This window comes from Anser cygnoides, chromosome 4, assembly GCF_040182565.1.
Source record: "Anser cygnoides isolate HZ-2024a breed goose chromosome 4, Taihu_goose_T2T_genome, whole genome shotgun sequence".
NCBI lineage: Eukaryota > Metazoa > Chordata > Aves > Anseriformes > Anatidae > Anser > Anser cygnoides.
This window is the reverse complement of record NC_089876.1, coordinates 61,966,485-61,987,455: the sequence shown is the minus strand read 5'-3', so window position 1 is coordinate 61,987,455 and position 20,971 is coordinate 61,966,485. Positions and strand designations below refer to the sequence as shown.

General features: G+C 36.7%; 1 protein-coding gene across 7 annotated transcripts in view; it reads left to right on the top strand.

Annotated features, from left to right (window-relative positions):
- SLC7A2 (solute carrier family 7 member 2) overlaps positions 1-20,971 on the top strand; it is a 48,211-nt gene extending 27,240 nt beyond the window's left edge. For 4 of the 7 annotated variants that reach the window (XM_048049814.2, XM_066996785.1, XM_013179924.3 and 1 more), the window contains 11 exons: positions 4,077-4,467; positions 5,692-5,847; positions 7,412-7,577; positions 8,141-8,277; positions 8,933-9,155; positions 11,771-11,910; positions 15,452-15,554; positions 16,747-16,952; positions 17,253-17,419; positions 18,446-18,554; positions 19,173-20,971. In XM_048049814.2, the coding sequence (XP_047905771.1) occupies positions 4,092-4,467; positions 5,692-5,847; positions 7,412-7,577; positions 8,141-8,277; positions 8,933-9,155; positions 11,771-11,910; positions 15,452-15,554; positions 16,747-16,952; positions 17,253-17,419; positions 18,446-18,554; positions 19,173-19,360 (1,971 nt within the window). In that variant the 5' untranslated portion in view covers positions 4,077-4,091 and the 3' untranslated portion in view covers positions 19,361-20,971. Of the gene's footprint in view, positions 1-4,076; positions 4,468-5,691; positions 5,848-7,411; positions 7,578-8,140; positions 8,278-8,932; positions 9,156-11,770; positions 11,911-12,320; positions 12,458-15,451; positions 15,555-16,746; positions 16,953-17,252; positions 17,420-18,445; positions 18,555-19,172 lie in introns of all 7 variants that reach the window. The other 3 variants (XM_066996787.1, XM_066996786.1, XM_066996788.1) reach the window with 2 other exon arrangements.

The following is a 20,971-nucleotide window of genomic DNA, read 5'->3' as shown; positions in this document are numbered from 1 at the left end:
TAGATCAAGCAGTAAAATAGCTGGTTTACAACCAGGAATTTTCCTGACCAGTAAAGACTGAAGTTAAGAAGAAGGGTCTGTCATCAGCAGAGTCTGTCAGAACAAACAAGATGATAAGGGGCAGAAGGAATGGGAGAAGGATCCATGCTTAGTCAAGTACTCCAACATACAGTATATATGTCCATGAGACGTGAGGAGCTTATGTTTTTTCCTCTGTGTTAGATAGGTCTGTCCAATTCCTTTCCTGTCCAAACTAGGTGCTCCAGTCCCTCCTGTCCCTTTGTTGCATGCTGTTGAAGGGGTAAAACTAAGCTGTGACGTGCTCGGCTGCACATTTCTTTCTAGGAACGTTTTCAAGGAAGGGAGAGGCTTTAACGCGGACTGAGCATTGGTTCTCAAGTCCCGGGCAGTTGAACTGGGGCCTCCCCTTTTCAGAGGACCGCTGGAGCTGTTTTCTGTGTTATAGAATAATCCGTAGCTAAAGAAAAACTTAATCCAGGGGCGACGTCAGGAGTACGGTGACCCAGTGCAGGCAGAGCCAGGGAGCTGCCAACTGAGTTGTTTGCGGCAAAAGGATCTTGCCAAGGTCAGTGACGAGTGGACTTATAGGTGTTTGCTTGTGACAGATGTCTCTGTGAAGTAGACTTCACCGACGTGGCGCCTAGCGCAGGTTTGAACACGTGGGAGAAGCAGCAGCTTGGGCCTGCTCCTCGCCTCACTCAGGGATAACTGCCCGCTGTTGGTCAGCGTCAAGCTCAAGCTGTCAAGCATGCCTTGCCAGGAGGCCTTGGAGAAGGGCCTGGGCTGGTCAGCTGTGCACAGGCAGCCCTCAGGGGCCTCGGCCAGAGCTGCTGCCAGCAGAAACAGCGAGGAAGCAGAGGCCCCAGCGGTCAGCCTGCTGGGAAGGGGCAGGTTTCCACTGCAGCAGGAGTAAGGCCCTTTTTCAGTGCCGTGGCAGCAGTGTGAGCTTGTCCAGGATAATGCTGCCACCAAAAGGTACTCCCAGCTCCTGCTGGAGCCTTCCTGCTTCTGTGGCTAGTGGCTGACTGTGGGACCTGCTTAGCCACAGTGTGACAGTGAGGTGTGCTTGTGTGACAGCACACGTCCCTGTGGACCTGCGCCCAGGTCGTTCCTCTGGATTACCTTCTTCTGCATTGCAGTACCTTGCGGGTGGCACCTTGGAAGAAGGTTAAGCTTGCCAGTGGTTTCTGAAGACACTTTGTCACCTCCTATGCCATTTAGGGCAGTGTGGAGACCAAATAAGCCCATCAGTTCTTCCTGTCAAGTATGAAGTGATGGATGCTGGATTCTTTGGATGTCTGTGCCAAATCTGAATGGGGCCCCTGTCTGAGGCAGCACTCTGTACTTGGTACATTGCAACAGGAGTTGTGAAACAGCACTCAGACATTGTTTGTTGTATATTCGCACATAATTAGTAAACAGCGTGAGATATTCTGGATTGCAGAGGTCATCGTAGAAGGCTATGTGTTCTTCAAGTCCATGTTAGGATGGATATACCTAAAATGATATGTTTCTCCAGTATGAGGGATTTATTTCCTCTACAGACACAAGGTTTGTATCTTGTACCTTGTCTTTGCTTGTGCTCCAATTTTTAAAGACTAAAGAGAGGGTGACTTTGAGTCAGAAGAGGTGTTTCATCTTACTGGCTTGTGGTTGGCAAGAGCCAGCCTCCTGTTCTCTCCACTGGAGTAGGAGAAAGTAGAAGCAGAAGAAATACATATTTTGTCATATGGATTGCCTCTCAGCAGAGAAAACTCTAACAGCACCCAGCTGGCCACTGTGATAAATGACTTTACAGTCTTCAGGACTTGTCCCAGATTGCAAAGGAACAGAGTAATCTGAGATGCCATTTGAATAACAAAAGTCTTGGAAACTGATTAGTGTTGAGAGAACAAAGTCTGACAGAATACTTTTTCCTGTTAATGAAATACCAAATGATCTATCATTTGAGGGGGAAAAAAAAAAAAAAGGTAATAAATCACTCCTTAAAAACAAAACCACCCTTATTTCTGCAACATTGAAATTGCTAAGAGGAAGGGCATGGAGTCACAATTGTGTTGCTGCCTGTCACCATGGGCTGCAGCCTTATGAATATATCGAAATTGCATCTTAAGTGATTGCTACTGATTCAGAAGTGTCATTATAGGAAAACGTAACAGTCTTGGGAATACTTGTCAAAGTACAAGCCAGGACAGAAAAGCCTACCTTTGAGGGAATGGGGTGTTTTTACTAGAGTTGAGGAGCTACAGTAGGGGATTTTGTCTGAGTAGTTCAATATCGATTCCCCTCAGAAGAGCTGCTGGATATCTTCTGTTTGCCAACATTCACATCATATTGGTTCACAAGCTGGTGTGTGAAATTGCCTCAGTGGCTGAAGTCTGGACACTGCAGGCAGATATTTATATCTGGGAATCTGAAGGGCCAAACTGCCTAATTGCAACAGAGCCTTGGAAACTTGCCTGTCTTGCCTTCTTGCTCTGTCCTGGGGCAGCCATCAACTTTCTAACGGGCACTAAACATCACTGTCTGGAGCTATTCAATTCCATTCACTCTCCTTTATCAACCTCCCTTTCCCTGAAAGGTGAATGGAGACTTTAATGAACCCTCTTTAAAGATGAAAGTGACAAGTCAGTGTGCTTGGGGAGCTACAGGAAGAGGAGGAACATGTTTCTGCTCAGATCTCTCTCTCTCTCTTTAATACCTGAGGGGATATTTTTCAGGCAATCTTGCATTCAGGATGGCTGTCCTCTTGCTTCCGAGTCTTTGTTCCAGGATCAAATACTGCCATAGTGAGACATCCATCTTGAAAGTCGTTGTTAGTAGATTGAACTTTTGTGGGTAGAAATGCCCTTTACTGATTCAGGAGACTGATATGTATGCGGAGGGATATACCAGCAGAGTATCTTTGTCTAAATGAAAATCATTTCCTATGAGGATTGCTCTTAAAAAATCATGAGCACAGTGTAGATATTTATGGTATGGGCTGCAACGACAAATATCAGCTTGGGGAGATGGCAGATGGCATAGCTTAATTCTTACCAAACTGTTAGTCATCTATAATGCAATTGCACAAAGAAAGACAGGACCTGTACAGTAACACTGTCTCTTTGAGATATTATTTTCTATTGGATTTCAGTGTCCTGCATTCCAGCCAAATGCTTTGGACCTTCTGCTACCATCTGGTTTGAGCTGGGAAGCAAACCACCAGTGTTCCTCTTAGCAGGCACCCATATGACAAGCCAGAGAAATGCTCCTCACCTACTGGCCTTCAGGACCTAGCTGGTCACAAAATCTGACCTCATGGGCAAGAACTTACTGCACCCCACACTGCGACAAGCATTCAGGGTACTGAAGAAACTGCAGTTGGTGTGGGATGAGTAGTTATCCTACTGGTTCTTGTTAGAAGCTTGCCAGGGAGAGCTTATACATTTCTTTTAAAGATAATTATTTCTGGGAAACATTGTTTGTGTGGGAAGGAGTAGAAACACTGTTTTAATCTACTTTCAAGCTGTTTTTTACTGAAGTGAATTCTAAAGGCAAAAGCCATGTCATTTGAATCCAAAAAGATATTTCATTGGCTCTGTCAGAATGCTGTATTTTAAAGCTTTTGGTGTTTATAGCCTTGATGTTGGAGTTTTACATCTTAAAAATCCATATTTATTGGTGATGATCCTTATTGTAAAAGCCTTAATGATTCGTGAGATGACAGATGTCTGTTTTGGTAATGTTTTAGAAATGGTTAAGAAGAAGCCAACAACAAATAGAAGCTATTCCTTCTTTTTTTCTTTCTTTTCTTTTTTTTTAAATATATATATATATTTTATATATATATATAAGATATATATATATATTTTAAATATAACTGAATTTTAAATGTAACTGAATCCCTCATATGTTTTGTGGGGAAAAAGAACATGATGGCTTTTTTAATGCCATAGAAAAGAGTAAATGTATTAATAAGTAGGTGTGATTGAAGTTCTTCATGCCTTTCTTTGGCTGTTTTTCACTGTTTCTGGGGTACTTGTTATGCACTGCAATGACGTATTTTATTTCAGAGCTCTCCATCCACCATGTTGCCCTGTGGACCAGCTTTGACCTTTGTTCGGTGCCTGGTACGGAAGAAGAATGTTGGCGGTGAAAGCCTTGAGGACTCCAAGTTGTGCCGATGCTTGTCGACGGTGGACCTTATAGCACTGGGAGTAGGAAGTACCCTTGGTGCTGGTGTTTACGTCCTTGCTGGAGAAGTAGCCAAATCTGATTCTGGACCTAGCATTGTTGTTTCCTTCCTCATTGCTGCCCTGGCGTCTGTGATGGCAGGTCTCTGCTACGCCGAGTTTGGTGCTCGTGTTCCCAAGACTGGTTCTGCGTATTTGTATACTTACGTAACTGTTGGTGAGCTGTGGGCTTTTATCACCGGTTGGAATCTCATTTTATCCTATATTATAGGTAAGCCAAGAAACAAACACGGGACTTGAGGGTTTCTGAGAAAGCAGACATAAGTTACGTATTTGTGTCTTTCTGTCTCTGTATTTAGCTACGGTTTCTTTTTATTCCTACTGGGATCAAATAACCAAGGTAATTTGATTAGGCTTTTTCCTCCTGTTCATTGCCACTATAAAGAGACAAGATGCTTTGTAAACAGTCCGTCTTCAGCAGCAGGAACTAAGTAACTAATACAAAAGTTTTGTTAGACAGTAGTGATGGTGCACAGGAATAAACACAATTTCATTGCTGTATTTGGTCAGCAAGAATAATTTCAGTGAAATCAATATTTTTTCTAAACATACACAGAAAGACATTTATAAGGGCCCCATCACTATAGTATCTCCCTTCAAGAAATTCATGATGCTTAATTTCTAATTAGTTACTATAATCTCATGCTAATTAAATGATGTCCTATGTTGTGATTCCATAAAACACAAAGTTTACCATATCTGGGTAATATCAATGCTTATGTGGCAGACATTCAAATAACTACTTCAGTGCTTTGGCAAAGATGACAAATTTGATTTATATATGTTTTCTTCCAGAGGTACGTGTTCTGGTATATTGTGTATAAGCATGCCTATCTGTATATACATATGTATATCTACTTACAGGAATGTTGCCCAAATCACTACAAAATCAATATAACTGTTGTTTTAAAGTGCATTCGTGGTAGGAAACTGGTTAAAATATGGTTGTATTTAGCTATGGCCCCATACATTGTTTACCAGAAGCAAGTATTGGTCTTAAATACTAACTAGCAATATAAATTTTGCTAGTGATTTTTTTTTGGGCTTTATTTCCAGGTGGACAATCTTTCCTTTGTGTTCTTTATTAAACCATTTTCTTACATTGTTTTCCATTGTTTAATGTACCATAATTCAACTTTAGAAGTAAGTGTCTTCCAGAATGACACCAAGTGTAAATGATATAGAAATAATTTTGCAATATTTGGGGAACAAATGAAGTACAAATTTGTATATTTTAGTTGTAGAATAATGTTATCATTTAAATAGGTAGAAACTTTTGATAACGTTAAAATTTCAAAATTATCACTGTTTTAGCACAAGCTCTGTTTTTCTACATACAAGTAGCAGTGTGCTTAGTTTTATTTCCTTGTCACTAGAAGTAACTATATTCCCTTGTATGCATGCAAAATGCTAAATATGCATGTATTTTATGAAGGTACATCAAGTGTAGCAAGAGCCTGGAGTGGCACCTTTGATGAACTTCTTGGAAAGCAGATTGGTCATTTCTTCAGAACCTACTTCAAAATGAATTACTCTGGACTGGCAGAGTATCCTGACTTTTTTGCTGTATTTCTTATATTGCTTCTATCAGGTAAGAGACAGATATGTCTTCATTTATGATGGCTGTGGTGTCAGTTTCTTAAAGGAAAAAAAAAAAAAAAAGAAAAAGTTAAACTGTAGTTAGTGTTTTATCAGAAATACCTTAATAATATTTGAACAATTTAGATGTACATTTGTGTACTGACAAAATTACTCTGGGAGTTAAATTTATATGAACTCTTCTTGAATCCGAAACATGAAATAATCACTTTTTATTAAACCTGTGATACAGACTGATGATAACATGAAAATCTTCATTTCATGACGTATTTTTAAACTACAAAAACTGACACCAAAGCTATGCCTTTTGAGGCATATGCCTTTTTGATCAGAAAGCTCCAGAATGCTGAAACTTTTTTTGTATGTTTGTATTTAACAATTGCTTTCCACAAGTAAATATTCTTAAAGGAGTGAAGGAAGTCAAGAAAGCTGTATGCGTGTTTTAAAGTGTATAGCTTGTTTTCCACCAATACTAGAAACAGTTCAGTATTCACTAGAGGTCTTACCCGAATTGAAAATTTGAAAAAATATTTGAGAACAAAATTATTTAAAAGGCAGCTTTCAATTAGGTTTAGGATGTACCTGCACTGTGAGTCACATTTCAGTGTAGAGATTTCCAGGCTGAATCAACACCCATATCTTTAGAAACTGTGGCCAAAATACCATTAGGGAAGAAAAATTGAACAGCTCATGATAACTTCTGTGTTATGATGTCTCGTTAGTGGAGGCAGAAATTTTTTACACATTATCTGGAGAGGCGTAAAAATTTCAGAGTTAATCTCTAGATAATGAGGGAAAGCATGTATGTGTTCTTAGTGGAAATGCTTACAATGCAAAGAAGCCAGAGTGACTTTCCCACTGTATTTAATTTTTCTTGATCTGCTTTCTGCCTGCTGTTCCATTAAACTATTAGTATGCTTACAAGTGTTACACAGTAGGACCCTGATGGAATAACTTTCAGGTCATTTAAATGCATTAGTCTGCAACCTAAGGCACGCATATTTTATATCAATCTTTTTTTCTAGAACCTCTATGAATCAGTACTTATGAACAGGAGGAGTGCATTTCTTCTAAAGGTTTTGTTAATGAGCTAGGAAATGGGAGTCTTACTCTGAGATGGATATGCTCTGAAAAACTTAGATCAGTAACCTGATTTGTTCAATCTAATAATTATTTGTTCTGTGCATAATAGATTCTATCAAACTGTTTTTAGTAAGCATAGATTTTTGTAGCTATTTTTGTTTCGTAGCGTGAAATGGAGATATGAACTCAAACCTCAAAAAGCAATAAGTAAAAATTGCTCAAAATATTTTTAAATATTTCAAGAGTACAGTTGAAGAAAGTTATCATTTTATGGTTTCCAATACACTTTCCTGTCGCCATGCTACCAGACAGTTTATTAAATTTGTGCTACCACGTTTTAAAGGTGTAAAATCTACTTCTGTTTTTTTTTTTTTAAGTGTTATTAATTGTACTGGTACGTATATTGTCTTGAAAATAACTTTTTTCTTACTGTAAGCGACTGTTCACATTTAAAAATTATTTTTATTTTATAGGTCTATTATCTTTTGGAGTAAAAGAATCTGCATGGGTGAATAAAATTTTCACTGCTATTAACATCTTGGTTCTACTCTTCGTTATGATTTCTGGTTTTGTGAAAGGAGACGCTGACAACTGGAAAATAAGTGAAGAATATCTCATAAACCTTACTGCAATAACAGAGTAATTACTTTTTAAGAATCAATTTACTTGCTCATATTCCAAGCAATTTTCTGTTATACTTCCTTTTGTGCTATTGCAGGTGTTAACAGACAGCTCTGCTGATGGGAGTGATAAGCGTTTTATGCCCTTAAAAATATTTTTATTTTCATGTTTGTAGTTTCCTAAAAAGTTTCCTAAAGTCTTATTTTGACACTCTTGTCTGTAGCTATTTGAGAAGTTACTGGCTTCTTTTCTTGTCTTTAAGCCATGTATTAACTGCAGAATGTGAGTATGACAACAGCAGATTCCTACATCATTAGTATTTTCATACTCTTACCAACAAACGGTAAAGGGAGTAAGGTGATAGTTACATGATTCAGGTATTATTCCACTTACTGTTATTTTTGTCATACAATTTTTGACGTGCAAAAGTCTTCTCGTACAGTTTTGTAAAGCAGAACTCTGTCTTGATGAGAGCATTTTTACATGTTTTTTCCAGAGTTGCAGGGGAGGAAGATGTATTTGTTTGTCCTACCAATAATAAAAAATAAGTTATTTTTCTGCTGTATTTTTGTTCTTCGTAGGAATTTTTCATCCTATGAGAATGTGACCAGTATATATGGGAGCGGTGGCTTTATGCCATATGGTTTCACAGGAACATTGGCTGGTGCTGCAACCTGTTTTTATGCTTTTGTAGGATTTGACTGCATTGCAACAACTGGTATAGTATTTATATGTGTCTGTGTGTATATATATATATATGTATGCATAATATACCTTTGGGGGTTCTAAAACAACATAATCTGCTAACTGTCCTTCCTTTGCTTTGTCCTGAAATTTCTTCAGTCCATGAAGAATGAGTCTGAGTTCATTCCTGAACGTGGCTATCATTCTATGAGGAAGGAGCAGATTTTTATTTTATTTCGATTCTAAATAAATTAATTGTTGTTTAAGCCTGGGAAGTGCTTAGTATATTTTTTTTTCTGCCCAAATCGTATTAATCACCTGGTGATTGTCTGAGATAAGATCTCTCTCCTAAAGGCTGGTCTATATATGAATGGTATGGATTAAGTACTTAGAACTTACAAATTATAGGAAAATAACTAGAAATGATGGGGTTTGACTACTGTGAATATAGAATGTATTTTATATCTAGCAATTGTGCCTCTGTTTTTTAATGCTATTTCTGGCAACAAAATATTGAGTTATATACTATGTCGATGAGCTTAATTTGTGCAGATTTTTAAAAATCATATTACAAATATGGTTCTGAGTGTTTAGACTTACAAAAGTACTAATTTGTGTTCATTGCTATATTTTAAAGCTGAATGTAATAGTAAGAGTTTTTGGTGGTTTTTTTTTTTTCCTTTTTTCAGGAGAAGAGGTCAAGAATCCTCAGAAAGCCATACCCATAGGAATTGTGGTGTCCTTGCTTGTCTGCTTCATGGCCTATTTTGGGGTTTCAGCTGCACTGACTCTTATGATGCCATACTATATACTAGACGAGAAAAGTCCTCTGCCAGTAGCATTTGCATATGTTGGATGGAGTCCTGCAAAATATGTTGTAGCAGTGGGATCCCTCTGTGCTTTGTCCACAAGGTAAAGACTTCGATATGCTAATTTTCTCTGGAAAAGCTGATGGGTAATATAAGATATTTAAATATACATTCATGTGGTCATTTTGAAGGCTCACTTCATGCAAAGGATTATCCGTAAGTGTTATACACACGTTTTAGACTTAAGCAGGTCTTGATGACAATGTGTGTTAATTTATGTTCCTTTTTTTAAACTGTACTGTTATTGGACTCTACCTCCTTGACTTTTTACCCAGAAGTTCTTTATTAAAATAAGTATTTTCAGACATATGACCTGCAAGTTTTCTCTATTAACTGTTGAAATAAACCTCACACATTTTGTCTTTTCTTGTTGTCCATTCCCAAAGATTCAGCAGCTTTATGGGCTCTGTGTATTTGCAGGCAAAACTGAATAGTCAGTTAACTAATTCCCCTTCTCACCTTCATTGCCTGTCTATATTTTTCTCCAGTCTGTCTTCTGACATCATCCCTTCCCGTGATTTTTCTGTGGGTATTTGAGATGTAGATTATAGCTGTGAAAATAGGATAGTTTATTCCTCCTTGTGAAACTGTGGATGCAGCCTTAATTTAGCATGTTATTTTGATTTAAAAGATCAGGGAAAGCATAAGATATATTAGTTTGTCTTCATATAAGTTACACTCCAGTTGTAACATGGTATCTTTCATAGCACAGAACATTGCTGATTGCTTAAATTTAGGGATAGTAGAATGCTGATGCCAGTCTTCTACCTGAGCTTTTTAGGTAAGGAGTCATTCAAGTGATCTTCAGTGATGCAAATACTGGCTGGCTTTCCACAAAGGAAAAAGATATGCCTGCTTAAGCAGGAATATCAACAGTACTCTGAGATAACCCTGGTGAGCATCAGCCTGTTGAAGATGACCACAGTGACTCTGGGCAGTGATTTAAAGGAAAGGAATATTTTGATGTAGGAGGTGACAGAAAGAGGAAATAGTTCCAAAATGACATAAAAAATAGTTCCAAATAGACATAAATTGTACAGCTGACTGAACAATGTCATATTTATGCAGTTTATTCTGGGATTATAGCTATATTCTATCTAGCTGTCATACTTCATATCTAGTTGTCAACCCTTCAAACCCCAGTTTGAAGGGTTTTACTGCAATTTTGCCCTTTATTGATAAATATCAATAAAAGTGATACGGTGGGATACATAACAGTGGAAACTAGATTAAAGAAACTGATACTGGAAAACAAAATTAAGAGAGATGGTAAAACACTGTTTCAGAAATTTGAACGGCTGTCCTCTTTCTAGTGTATTTTGAAGTATTGTATTTCCTTGTATGGAAAGAGTAATCTTCCAGTGTTTTTGTTGACTGATGTCGATTTAGAACAAATCTAAGGAAATTGTATTTCATATTCCTAAATTTAGAGGTATAATTAACCAAAAAAAAAAAAAAGTTGGGATAATTGCTTTTGGTTCATATGGTTACCTCTTATCATGTTATGTTGTGAACTTGTTTCCTCTGGGTAAAGACGTTCATTAATATTTCCATTATTTTTGTGAATTCACTTAAAGAGGGATAGGATAAATAAATTTTACAAAGTCAAAACAGCAAAAATTTAGCTGTGGACTTTAACAGTATCCTTACTCGAAGAATAAACTGTCATCCTAATTCAGGAAATATTCTTTTTTGGAAAGAGCATTCATACTTCAGTTCATGTGCAATGAAACTTATTTTATGTGTGTCTAACCTAAATGCTTGTGTCTCATGAGCATTACCAGAGGTACTTAGCATCTGTGGTACATAAAAGCTGGGCCTTCTGTAAGCGGTATAATTGATTTCCTAAGTAACATGGGCAACCATTCAACTGGTTAAATATTAGTATGCTTGCTGCAGAGGTTATACTGGCTATGGATTTGCTTTTTGTCCTTTAAATGTTTTTGGTTTTTGTAATTACAATTATTTCACTCTGAGAGAAAGAAACCACCTAATTTAAGAAGTCTATCTAAAAAGAGCCTTGAGTTATCAACAGTTTAAAAGCTTTCTGTGTGCTGCTAACAATAAATCTAAAATAATTACCTTTACTTCTTCCAAAAAAGAAATTATCTCAATGAAGCTTGGCTTGAGGTGCTTTAATTGAAAGAAATAATGTGCCCAAGTTAACTTTATGGTGCTTTCTTTGAGTTACTGTTAATCAGCAGCTTCACATAGAAATGTAGAGCATAAAAGATGCTGCTAATGCTTATTGATTTGCTGCTGCTGACTGACGGACTTTTTCCAGGAATACTAAAGCTTAATTGCATAGTTAGTGTGACCCGGAACACGTTCCTTGTCCACTAATGCCCAAGAACTACAGTGATGGCAAGAGTTACTTTGCTAACCTGAATTCTCTCTAATGAAGCAATTCTATTACCTAAATGAAAAACAAACAAACAAAAGACAAACAAACCCAGAAAAATCAACTTTACAGGAAAAAAAAAAAATTCAATTTGTGTCTGATCTGTAGTATCTTGGGCTATGGGGCTTTCTGGTGTTGTCTTACAATCATAAATTTTGTTTCTGTACATGTCATTAATTAACATTGTTTATCTTTTCCATGATACAACTCTGCATGAACTGCATTTGCTGTGTTGCATGTGTTTGCTTTTTATTCAGTCTTCTTGGATCCATTTTCCCAATGCCACGTGTAATCTATGCTATGGCGAAGGATGGGTTGCTTTTCAAATGTCTAGCTCAGATCAATTCCAAAACGAAGACCCCACTAGTTGCTACTCTATCGTCTGGTGCAGTAGCAGGTGAGACTAAGAGTTGATCCTTGTAAAGAAAGGTGCACTGCTAAATGCGTTGCATATATGGAAAATGTGCAAAATATATGTGCAATTTTGATTTGCTTGTGACTGAAATGACCAAATATGACTGTCGCCGGGTAAAGTAGGCTACTAGTGAAACTTTTCTCTGCCACAGATTTTGTATTTGTTGGTTAATCTCAAGAGCTGTCATAGCCTAGGTTCAAAATAAACAACAAACCTTAAACAACACCACCGATCGACCAAACAAAAAACAAGAGCAGCAAAACAGAGCCTAAACCAAAACTAAACCTAAACCCATTCACTCTTCCAAGCTTTCTTTTTGTGTAGTTGGGTTTACCAGTAAAGCACTGTGCTTTTAATAACCTGTATTTGAACTATACATTTTTCTGTTCTAGTCTTCTCGGCTCTATGTTCCCTTTGCCCCGAATTCTGTTTGCCATGGCACGCGATGGTTTACTCTTTAGTTTTCTTGCCAAAGTGAGTAAGAGGCAGGCACCAGTTTCTGCCACCTTGACAGCAGGGGTCATCTCTGGTAAGCTCTCGAAGCCCGTGTTTCTTAAAACTGAGATTTAAGCACTCTTTGCACGTGCATGGTACTTTATGTTTTTGAAAAAGGGCTGCTTGTTAACTTCCCTTGCATGTAAGGTGGGAATAAAATTATTGAGTAATCAAAGGGTGTAAGAACTCCGAATCATACCAATCATGGTGGTGGTAACATCCTTAATGTCACAGAATTCAAAATGATTTTTTTCTTCTTCTTTTTTTTTTTTTTTTTTTTTAAATATTGGTCTCTTGTACTGTGAATAAGCTTCTTTCTTAATCTAATCACTTAAGCTGATGCTCTCCATACAGGGCTTCCTTGTTCAATGAGCATATATATATATGTATATATGTGTCACATCTATGAGGTGGGAAAACAGCTGTCAAGTTTTTTTGTTATGAGATGTGAGAAAAAAATCCTACATTTGCAACAGGATCAGCTTTCGTGTAAAATACATATGTAGATTTTTTCACTTTCTTATTTTGGTACAAGCTTACCAAATTATGGTTGAGGGCTGTGTTTTTGTGTGTGTTGGGGTTTATGTGTGTATGCACGTATGTCTGCATGTACACACCCACATATATTTTAGCAAAACAGCATTTTAGGAGCAGCTGCCAACTGTTATATTTTGCAAAGAGAAATTTTTAACATATAGCTCTTTCACTTCTGTCTATACTTCCTGCAGAGGCACACGTGGTTCTGCCCAAATTTTACTGTGTTATTTCAGGGGGATGTCTAATTATCCCTGAAAACTGGAAGCTCTAGAAGCATTTAACTCAAAGGCAAATAAATGTCCGAAAACTAATTCAAACATAAAAGACATGCCTTAAAACACTTAACAACCCTGGCTACAATTTTTATCAAAAAAGAGGTTCAGAACTGAGACTAAAACATGAGTTTTAATTTTACTTATTATTGACTTTTTCCTTTATAATAATTTGCAAATGCAGTTATATGGGATAGAATTAACATCTTTGCCTGAAATTATGGTGATGAAGAGAAAGAAAACCGTGTTACCCAATGAGTAAACTGATGGAGGTAGCTATACAGCCCTGACTATAGCTTTGCAATAGCAGTCACTTGGACTGCTTTTAGACAGTTTGGGGAATTTGGTGTGTGAACAATTTACCTGCAGACAGCTTTATATATTGCTGGAGGAGTATTTTTTTTATTTTATTTTTAAAAGGATGCGTATTTGGTAATTTGTGGTCATAAATAGTTTTGCCAGAATAGTTACAGATGTGTATAGCAATTCCTATTATCTGACCTTCCTATTAAATCCTATCATGGATAGTTGCATAGCTTTAAGAACTGTTCTCCTTTACCCCGTTAGCCTGTTAAATGTTTGGCCTCAATTAAAACTATCAGGTCAAGACTACAGCTGAGTCAATTGTCACATGCTATAATTGTGACTTACCTTTTCACATACTGTAATCATGATTGTGAAACTCTGCACACAGGGAAATGTTTAGTTGACAGGTCAAGGTTCCTTCACTGTAAATTTGTCCACCATGGTTTCTTACAACTTCAGTAGAAGTAAGAGGGGTGAAAAAATAATACTAGGTCTTTTTTTCCTCTTACTCAGAAGCTTACGGGCTTTTTTCTATGATTCTTATATGTAAGAGAAAGTTCTGGGCTACAAAGTAGTGTTTTGAAGCTAGGATTTGAAGTTAAACATAGCTACTGTATGTTAGGTTATAATAGGTTCTGTTCTTTGCTTACCTACACTTTTGAGTGTGCAAGGCAGTGAGGTATTCAGAAATTTACCTCATGGATGAGGTAATGACGTCTTATAATAAATTACATCCACCCTCATTAAAGAAGATGGGACAGTCTTCCTTCCTTCATTGAAAGAGGAGACTAGCAGATGAAATAATATGTCTAACACAGCAGTCTTGCTTTCTGGAAATCACATTTTGCTGTCTCCTTCAGGATCAGAAAACAGGGGAATGCGTGTTGCTGTGTGTTTTTGCATTTATACACCTGTCTACAAATATATAAACAAACATAAATATTAATTCTGAACATAGAAAAGTTTGTGTGCACGTACACATACAGTGTATAAAGGCTACATATGACGGTTTCTTTTGATGGTGATGTTATTGGTGATTCAAAAAATTAAATATTTTCGGATTATTTCTGTATCTCAATAATACAAATATTTTAAGATATTTTTTGACCACATGCATCTCAAATCAACTAATACTAGCCTTTCATTTGGTGATAGTTAATTTCAATTAATTGTGCTAATTTCTTTATGAGTGCTTTGTGTCTCTGTGCAAACAGCATAGACAAAGACATTCCAGAATCTCCAGAAGAAGATGGCATTAGCTTTTATTAATAACTGCCATAATTATTCACAATATCATGGAAATTTCTGCCCCTGATTTCAGTGATCTTAAGAATATTAATTATTGTGATATTTTGCTGTCTGTCCTAAAGGCTACTTGAACTTAACTGTTTTAGTAAGATAATTATTCAAAGACAAAACCACTTATTTTATTCTAGACAACTCCTTAAAGTGTCTCTTTACACAGAGCACTTTCTTAGACCATCACTTTCAGATGACATACTGGGTTGTATCATTGTTCCCCTGCTTTGCTGTGGGAGCTGTCCTCTCAACTTTGATGAAATTCTGTTGCAGCATCAGAACCTTATTCTATAAAATTGTGTTTTAATGTGTCACCATTCAGCAAGGCATGTATGCAAGTACTTATGTCCACATAAGTCCAATACAAATTGCTTGATTATGCAGCATGACTGTATGGCCCATCAGTGTGATATCCATATGAATGAGTTTCCCAACAGAAATTAGGTTCAGGAATGTCGGCTGTGACTTAAAATATGTTTTTAAGGATTACCATAACTTCACTTATATTGCTGTCAGTAAAATAATTTAAAGTTACACTGCTGACAGAGGTTAAAATCTTGACTCAGTATATCAGCCTCATACAAATTTTGCATTTTCTTCTCCCTTTTTTTTAGCTGTAATGGCGTTTCTATTTGACCTAAAGGCTTTAGTGGATATGATGTCTATTGGCACACTTCTTGCATATTCACTTGTGGCAACCTGTGTCCTCATTCTTAGGTGAGTCAAAAAGACCATTTCTATTTTACTGTGTTTTGGTTTGTGTTGTTCACTACCTAAACAGACGTGACATCTATAATACACGTTTTTTGCTGGATAGCTACATATTTGAGAGCTATCTGTTTGTGTATAAATGACTACTAAGAAGTTGAGATGCATCAGAGAAAACACAGATTTATTGTCATATCAGTATAGTAGCTACTCAGATCAAAGCTTCATGTGAAATCCAGACACCTTTTATTTTCCAGGAGATGCATTGATCCCAGCATCAGTCCCAAAGGCACTAATGAATGATATTTCAAATAAAATCTATGCTGTGCATCAGGCCTATCACATTGTGGGGGCTATACACGACAGATCAGGTAGTTGACAGGATGACCAAGTTAAAATAATTGCTTTGTATTACCCTAGTCAGAATTCAGTAGAGAAAAACCAGACAAATGTTTCAAGTTGTGGTAGCCCTAGGAGAGAGTATAAATACTCACTCTCAAAGAGTGAGATTATAAATAATTGTCAGTTAAACTCTCTTATCTGTTCTCTTTGAAAAACAATTGAATAATATTGATATAGCTTCAGGCCATCTCTTTATTTAGTTTGTTATTTTTAAATTAAAAAGTCAGTGTTTGTTACTTACCGTATGAGGCTAAATTGATAACTTTGAAAACTATACAGCTTAAATTCAGCTCAGATTCAATGTTGCAATAGTTTACTCTTTAGAGAAAACTATTTTATTCCATACAGACTTATTTAAAGAATGTATTTTTAAAAATGCACTTACATTCTAACAAAGGAGATGTAAAATTTGAGTTTATGCCAGTTAGTAGGCCCCATACTGGAAGCAAGGCAGAACGAACTTGCCACCGTGGAAAGAAGCTTCTCTCCCCTTTCCCTGCTATTGACCACCAGATCCCTCTTTTTGTATAATGCTGGTCATTTATTTGACCCATTGGTGCATTCATATAGCTTAAAAAATTGCCAACAAACAAACTCAGAAAAAAAAGTGAATTACCATTATTTCTTTATATATATTAGTGACTAATTATATGCTGTTGCAGTACAGTTATAGATTGGGAAATTCTGAATCTCTGTTGCAAAGCATTTAGTACTTAGATGCATTCCTAGAGGCATATTCCTTAATTCCCAAAGTATACTTAGTACTTTATTATCCTGTTTGTTGTTTGTTTTTGCCCAGGTACCAACCCAGTTTAACCTATGAGCAACCCAAATATTCTCCAGAAAAAGCAGCTTTGGCTGCATCAGAAAGGGAATCTGCAGTTAGTGAATCACAGATAAATATGATACAAGAGAATCACTTCAGTCTTCAGACCCTGATCAATCCATCCAGTTTACCTACAGAACAGACTGCAACTACCGTTAACTTTTTAGTGGGTCTGTTAGGTAAGTTTTCAGCTGTCCAAGCTCATAATACATTAATGTGAATAGCAGAATTCTATCACAGACAAAATTAAAAATCCAGTAATAACTACTTTCATTCATCATTAATGCATCATTCTGGAGAATGCTTTTTTTGTTTCTTGATTGATTTAATCTGTAATCTAGTGTGTTTTCCATTACTTAATCATTTTCATAACATTTCATACTGAAGTTCTGCTGTCTTTCTTCTTAAAAGTCACTTCCTCTTCAACGCAGAGATTTAGTGACCTCTCTCCTATTTCCATCATTTTGTTTTTCACACAGCTTTCTTGGTTTGTGGCTTGAGTGTTCTCACTACATATGGGACTCATTTCATTGCTAACTTGGAGCCCTGGAGTATTGGCCTTCTTGCTGCGTTGGTGGTGTCCTTCATAGTTACCATTCTCCTCATCCAAAGGCAGCCTCAGAACCAGCAGAAAGTGGCCTTTATGGTGAATAACATAATAGCTCTAATGAGAGGTTTGGGTGTATTCTAAGAACTGGGAGAGGGGCAGAAGAAGACAGAGACAGTCTTTTTCAGGCAGTCTTTCATTACTGCACTGCTACTACTGTGTTTTTTTGTTTGTTTTTTTTTTTTTTTGATGAATGTAAGGGCAGTGGATGGTCACAGCTGAATCATCAGCATGTGTAGGTCCAGTCCAGATCTTCTCAGAACGAGAGAAAGTGTTTTGCTGCCCTCAGATTGAATGTGTGACATGCATAGGAGCATGGCTGCACAAAATCGGTGTAACTATTGGGTTGCTGTTAAAAGTAGTGGGTCTGACAACACAGATCTTCTAGCTATTCCTTCAGACACATCCCCAAAATGCACATTGTTGAGACCCAAGGAATTCTGATCCTCAATTTAAACACTTAGACGCTGCAACAGGATTCAGAAACTGATCAGTATACAGACAGCTTGTCTGTGTTGTGTGCAGTGATTTGGACCGCAATATAGTTCATACCTCCCAGAGTATAAGCATTTCATTTTGAGCTTTCACTTATGTTCCAAGACCTACAAACTATAGAATAGTTTGTAATGGACTATTTAATGGAAATAATGAAGTACAGTGATGAAAGTGAAGGAATCTGATAGAACAGCGGGGTGGTGGTGTGGTGTGCAATTTGGAAAGAAGGGATAAATATATATATAAAGATAGAAATAATACTTTTCAGCTGTACATCAAGGAATTCATTGGTATATGTTCAGCACAAGCTGGAAAACTTTTCCTCACAGCCTTAGAGAACATATTTTAAATATAACTTACTTAAAAAGTCTAAGATATATAGAAACTGGTGGTTAAACACAGCAAAAGAAGAAAATTTCACTATACTTCAATAAGAAAATGTTCCTATTCTTTTTTAGTGAGAAGATGTCACCTCTAGTTCGTGTTGTATAACTGAAGTATGGCATTAATAGTGCAAGCATGCAAGAAATAGTATTTAATTTTACAAATATTTTAAATATTTCCCTTTAGGTTCCACTATTACCATTTTTACCATCATTCAGTATCCTGGTAAATATTTACCTGATGGTACAATTAAGCAGAGACACTTGGATCAGATTTAGCTTCTGGATGGCACTTGGTAGGTACTTCTGCTCATTTCAGTCACCTTCTTTGTTAGGACTGATGAATCCTGTCTCAGATAGTTTGATTCTCTTCCATTAAATGTTGGAACAAAGTCTGTATTTAGTAAAAGTCAGCTGATATTTCTAGTAATAAAAACAAATCACGCCTTAGAAGGGGTACATATACGCAGCCAAAACTGTAAGTATGGTTTTGAGGTAATAGGAAGAATCAGAGATATAGGACTAATTCCAGTAAGCCACTAAACTTTTATTCTAATAAGCATAGCTAAAATTGTGCAGAGACCTGTTTGTAACAGTTTTCTTCCTGCTACATCAGTCATTCTCGTTCAAAATATGGAAAATTGCATTGATTTCATTTAGTCATAAATCAGAGAGAGTAGTTTCCATGGCCTATTAGAGCAATCAGTTAAAGCAAAAATGATGTACTGGAATTTAGCGCCTGCACTTTCCATGCTAAGAGAGAAGACCTGAAGCATGAACTGTAATTCTGATACCTGAAGAAGAAACTGGCTTTGAAAATCATGCTCAGCCAGAGGGTAATAAATAACTACTCTTTAATGCACTACTTACATGAAAACCCTATTAACTTTTATTTTTATTTTTTTATTTTGAAGGCTTCTTCATTTATTTTGCTTATGGTATTAGGCACAGTATTGAAGGTCATCGCAGTGATGGAGATGAAGATTCTTGCTCAGAAAATAGTGGGTTGCAAGAAAAGAACCCTGTGGAAGAAGTGGATGAACCTGAAAATACAAATGAAAGTGATCAGTTTCTTGCACATGAGAGGACAAGTGAATGTTAATCTATGCAAATTTACAAGTCTTTTAAACCTTTAATTGACATTTTACTTGCGAACTGAAATTTCAAAAGCTTTCTACCAACATTGTGCTTCTTGAAAGTGTTTACTACAAGGCCTGGCTGATACTTTGGACAAGCTGCTAAACCATCTTCATCATTTCAGAACTGACAGCATGGAGATTAATATTTAAATTATAAAAAAGTACCCTTTGGCAAGCAAAAATATGGATGGATTGTTTGAGCATCCATCATGAACATCCATGAACACTGGCAATCACAAAATATGAAGGACTTTAGAACTGCCTGCAAGAAGTTCTGAATATTTTACACTGCATTGTGAACACAAGTGCCTTTTATATGTCCTCCTTATCTCTGTTACATGTTCTGGCCACAATCGAATAGTATCTCAAATAACAAAGCAGCTAACTCACTGACTACTGAAAGTGCTATCTTTTTTCTACAGAAGTAACTCTCATGGGAGATAAATAGAAGATAAGCCTGGAAAATATTTTGAAAACAAATGGTAAATGTACAGATCTGATATTTGGCAAAAAACAGAGGATCACATTTATACAAGAATAGTAGAGAAATAATTGCTTAGCCTTACTGATTAGTAGGCATGGTGAGTGCAAACAGAGAAAATTCTTTAAAGGCTTTTGGTCCTTCTAAATGCTATTCAAGATTTCTACTTCTAGGTTACATGAGTTCCTTTCACTTCAGAGATACTGTGTATATAAAATACTTCCAAGAGTTACGTTGTTTTCTGCAAAACCATCTGGGAAATAATCTGTTGGTCACAATATTGACATTTGTGTATGATTTAGCAAGTATTCTGCTGTTGTTTTCAGAAGGGATGGGATTTTATCCCTGACTATGTAATTGCATACTTTCATTCAGCACTACTCATTTATTCCCCCTATACTTCCTTCTCCTTAATCGTGTGACAGAGTTGATACTTCTGAGATTAGTTGTTACACATTGCTTCTCTACAGAAAAATTTATGCACAAAATCCTTCCCTTCTTTCAAGGGGATACAAGGGGAGGTGAAAAAAACTGAGGGCCAGGCTTTGGAAAGAATCCTCTTCAAAGCAATATTTCAGTTCTTAACTAAGCCATAAACATATGTTAGCACATCAGGTTTTTGTGAGCCAAGCCTATATCCACAAATGCATTCATGTGGGTAGGATGTCCAAATGCAGATTTATGGAAAGAACCGAATTGTTGCAGCAGTGCTGGGTTAAACCAAAGCTAGTGAAAATGAACTGTGTTCTTTCAGTATAAAAGTCATACTACCTATCAAAGGCACCCAAACATTTTAATGCTATTTTTCAGCAAATAGTAGGATTCCATGATGTGGAGTTATTTTGCTAGAAGGCGTTTATAGAAATGACTTCCTTAAAGTAAGAAAGAATTGTGTTGAACTTCATCATGGAGCATTGCAATCTGAAGCATAATATTGCCTGTAATAATCATTGGTATTAATCTCTGTTGTTATGTATAAAATCCTATATCCTGTGAGAGTGATGTTGGTTGACACTGAAAAGCACCTTACTTTTTATAATAGCTGGAATTTTACCAAAAAAAAAAAAAAGGAAAAGGAAAAAAAAAAAAGAAA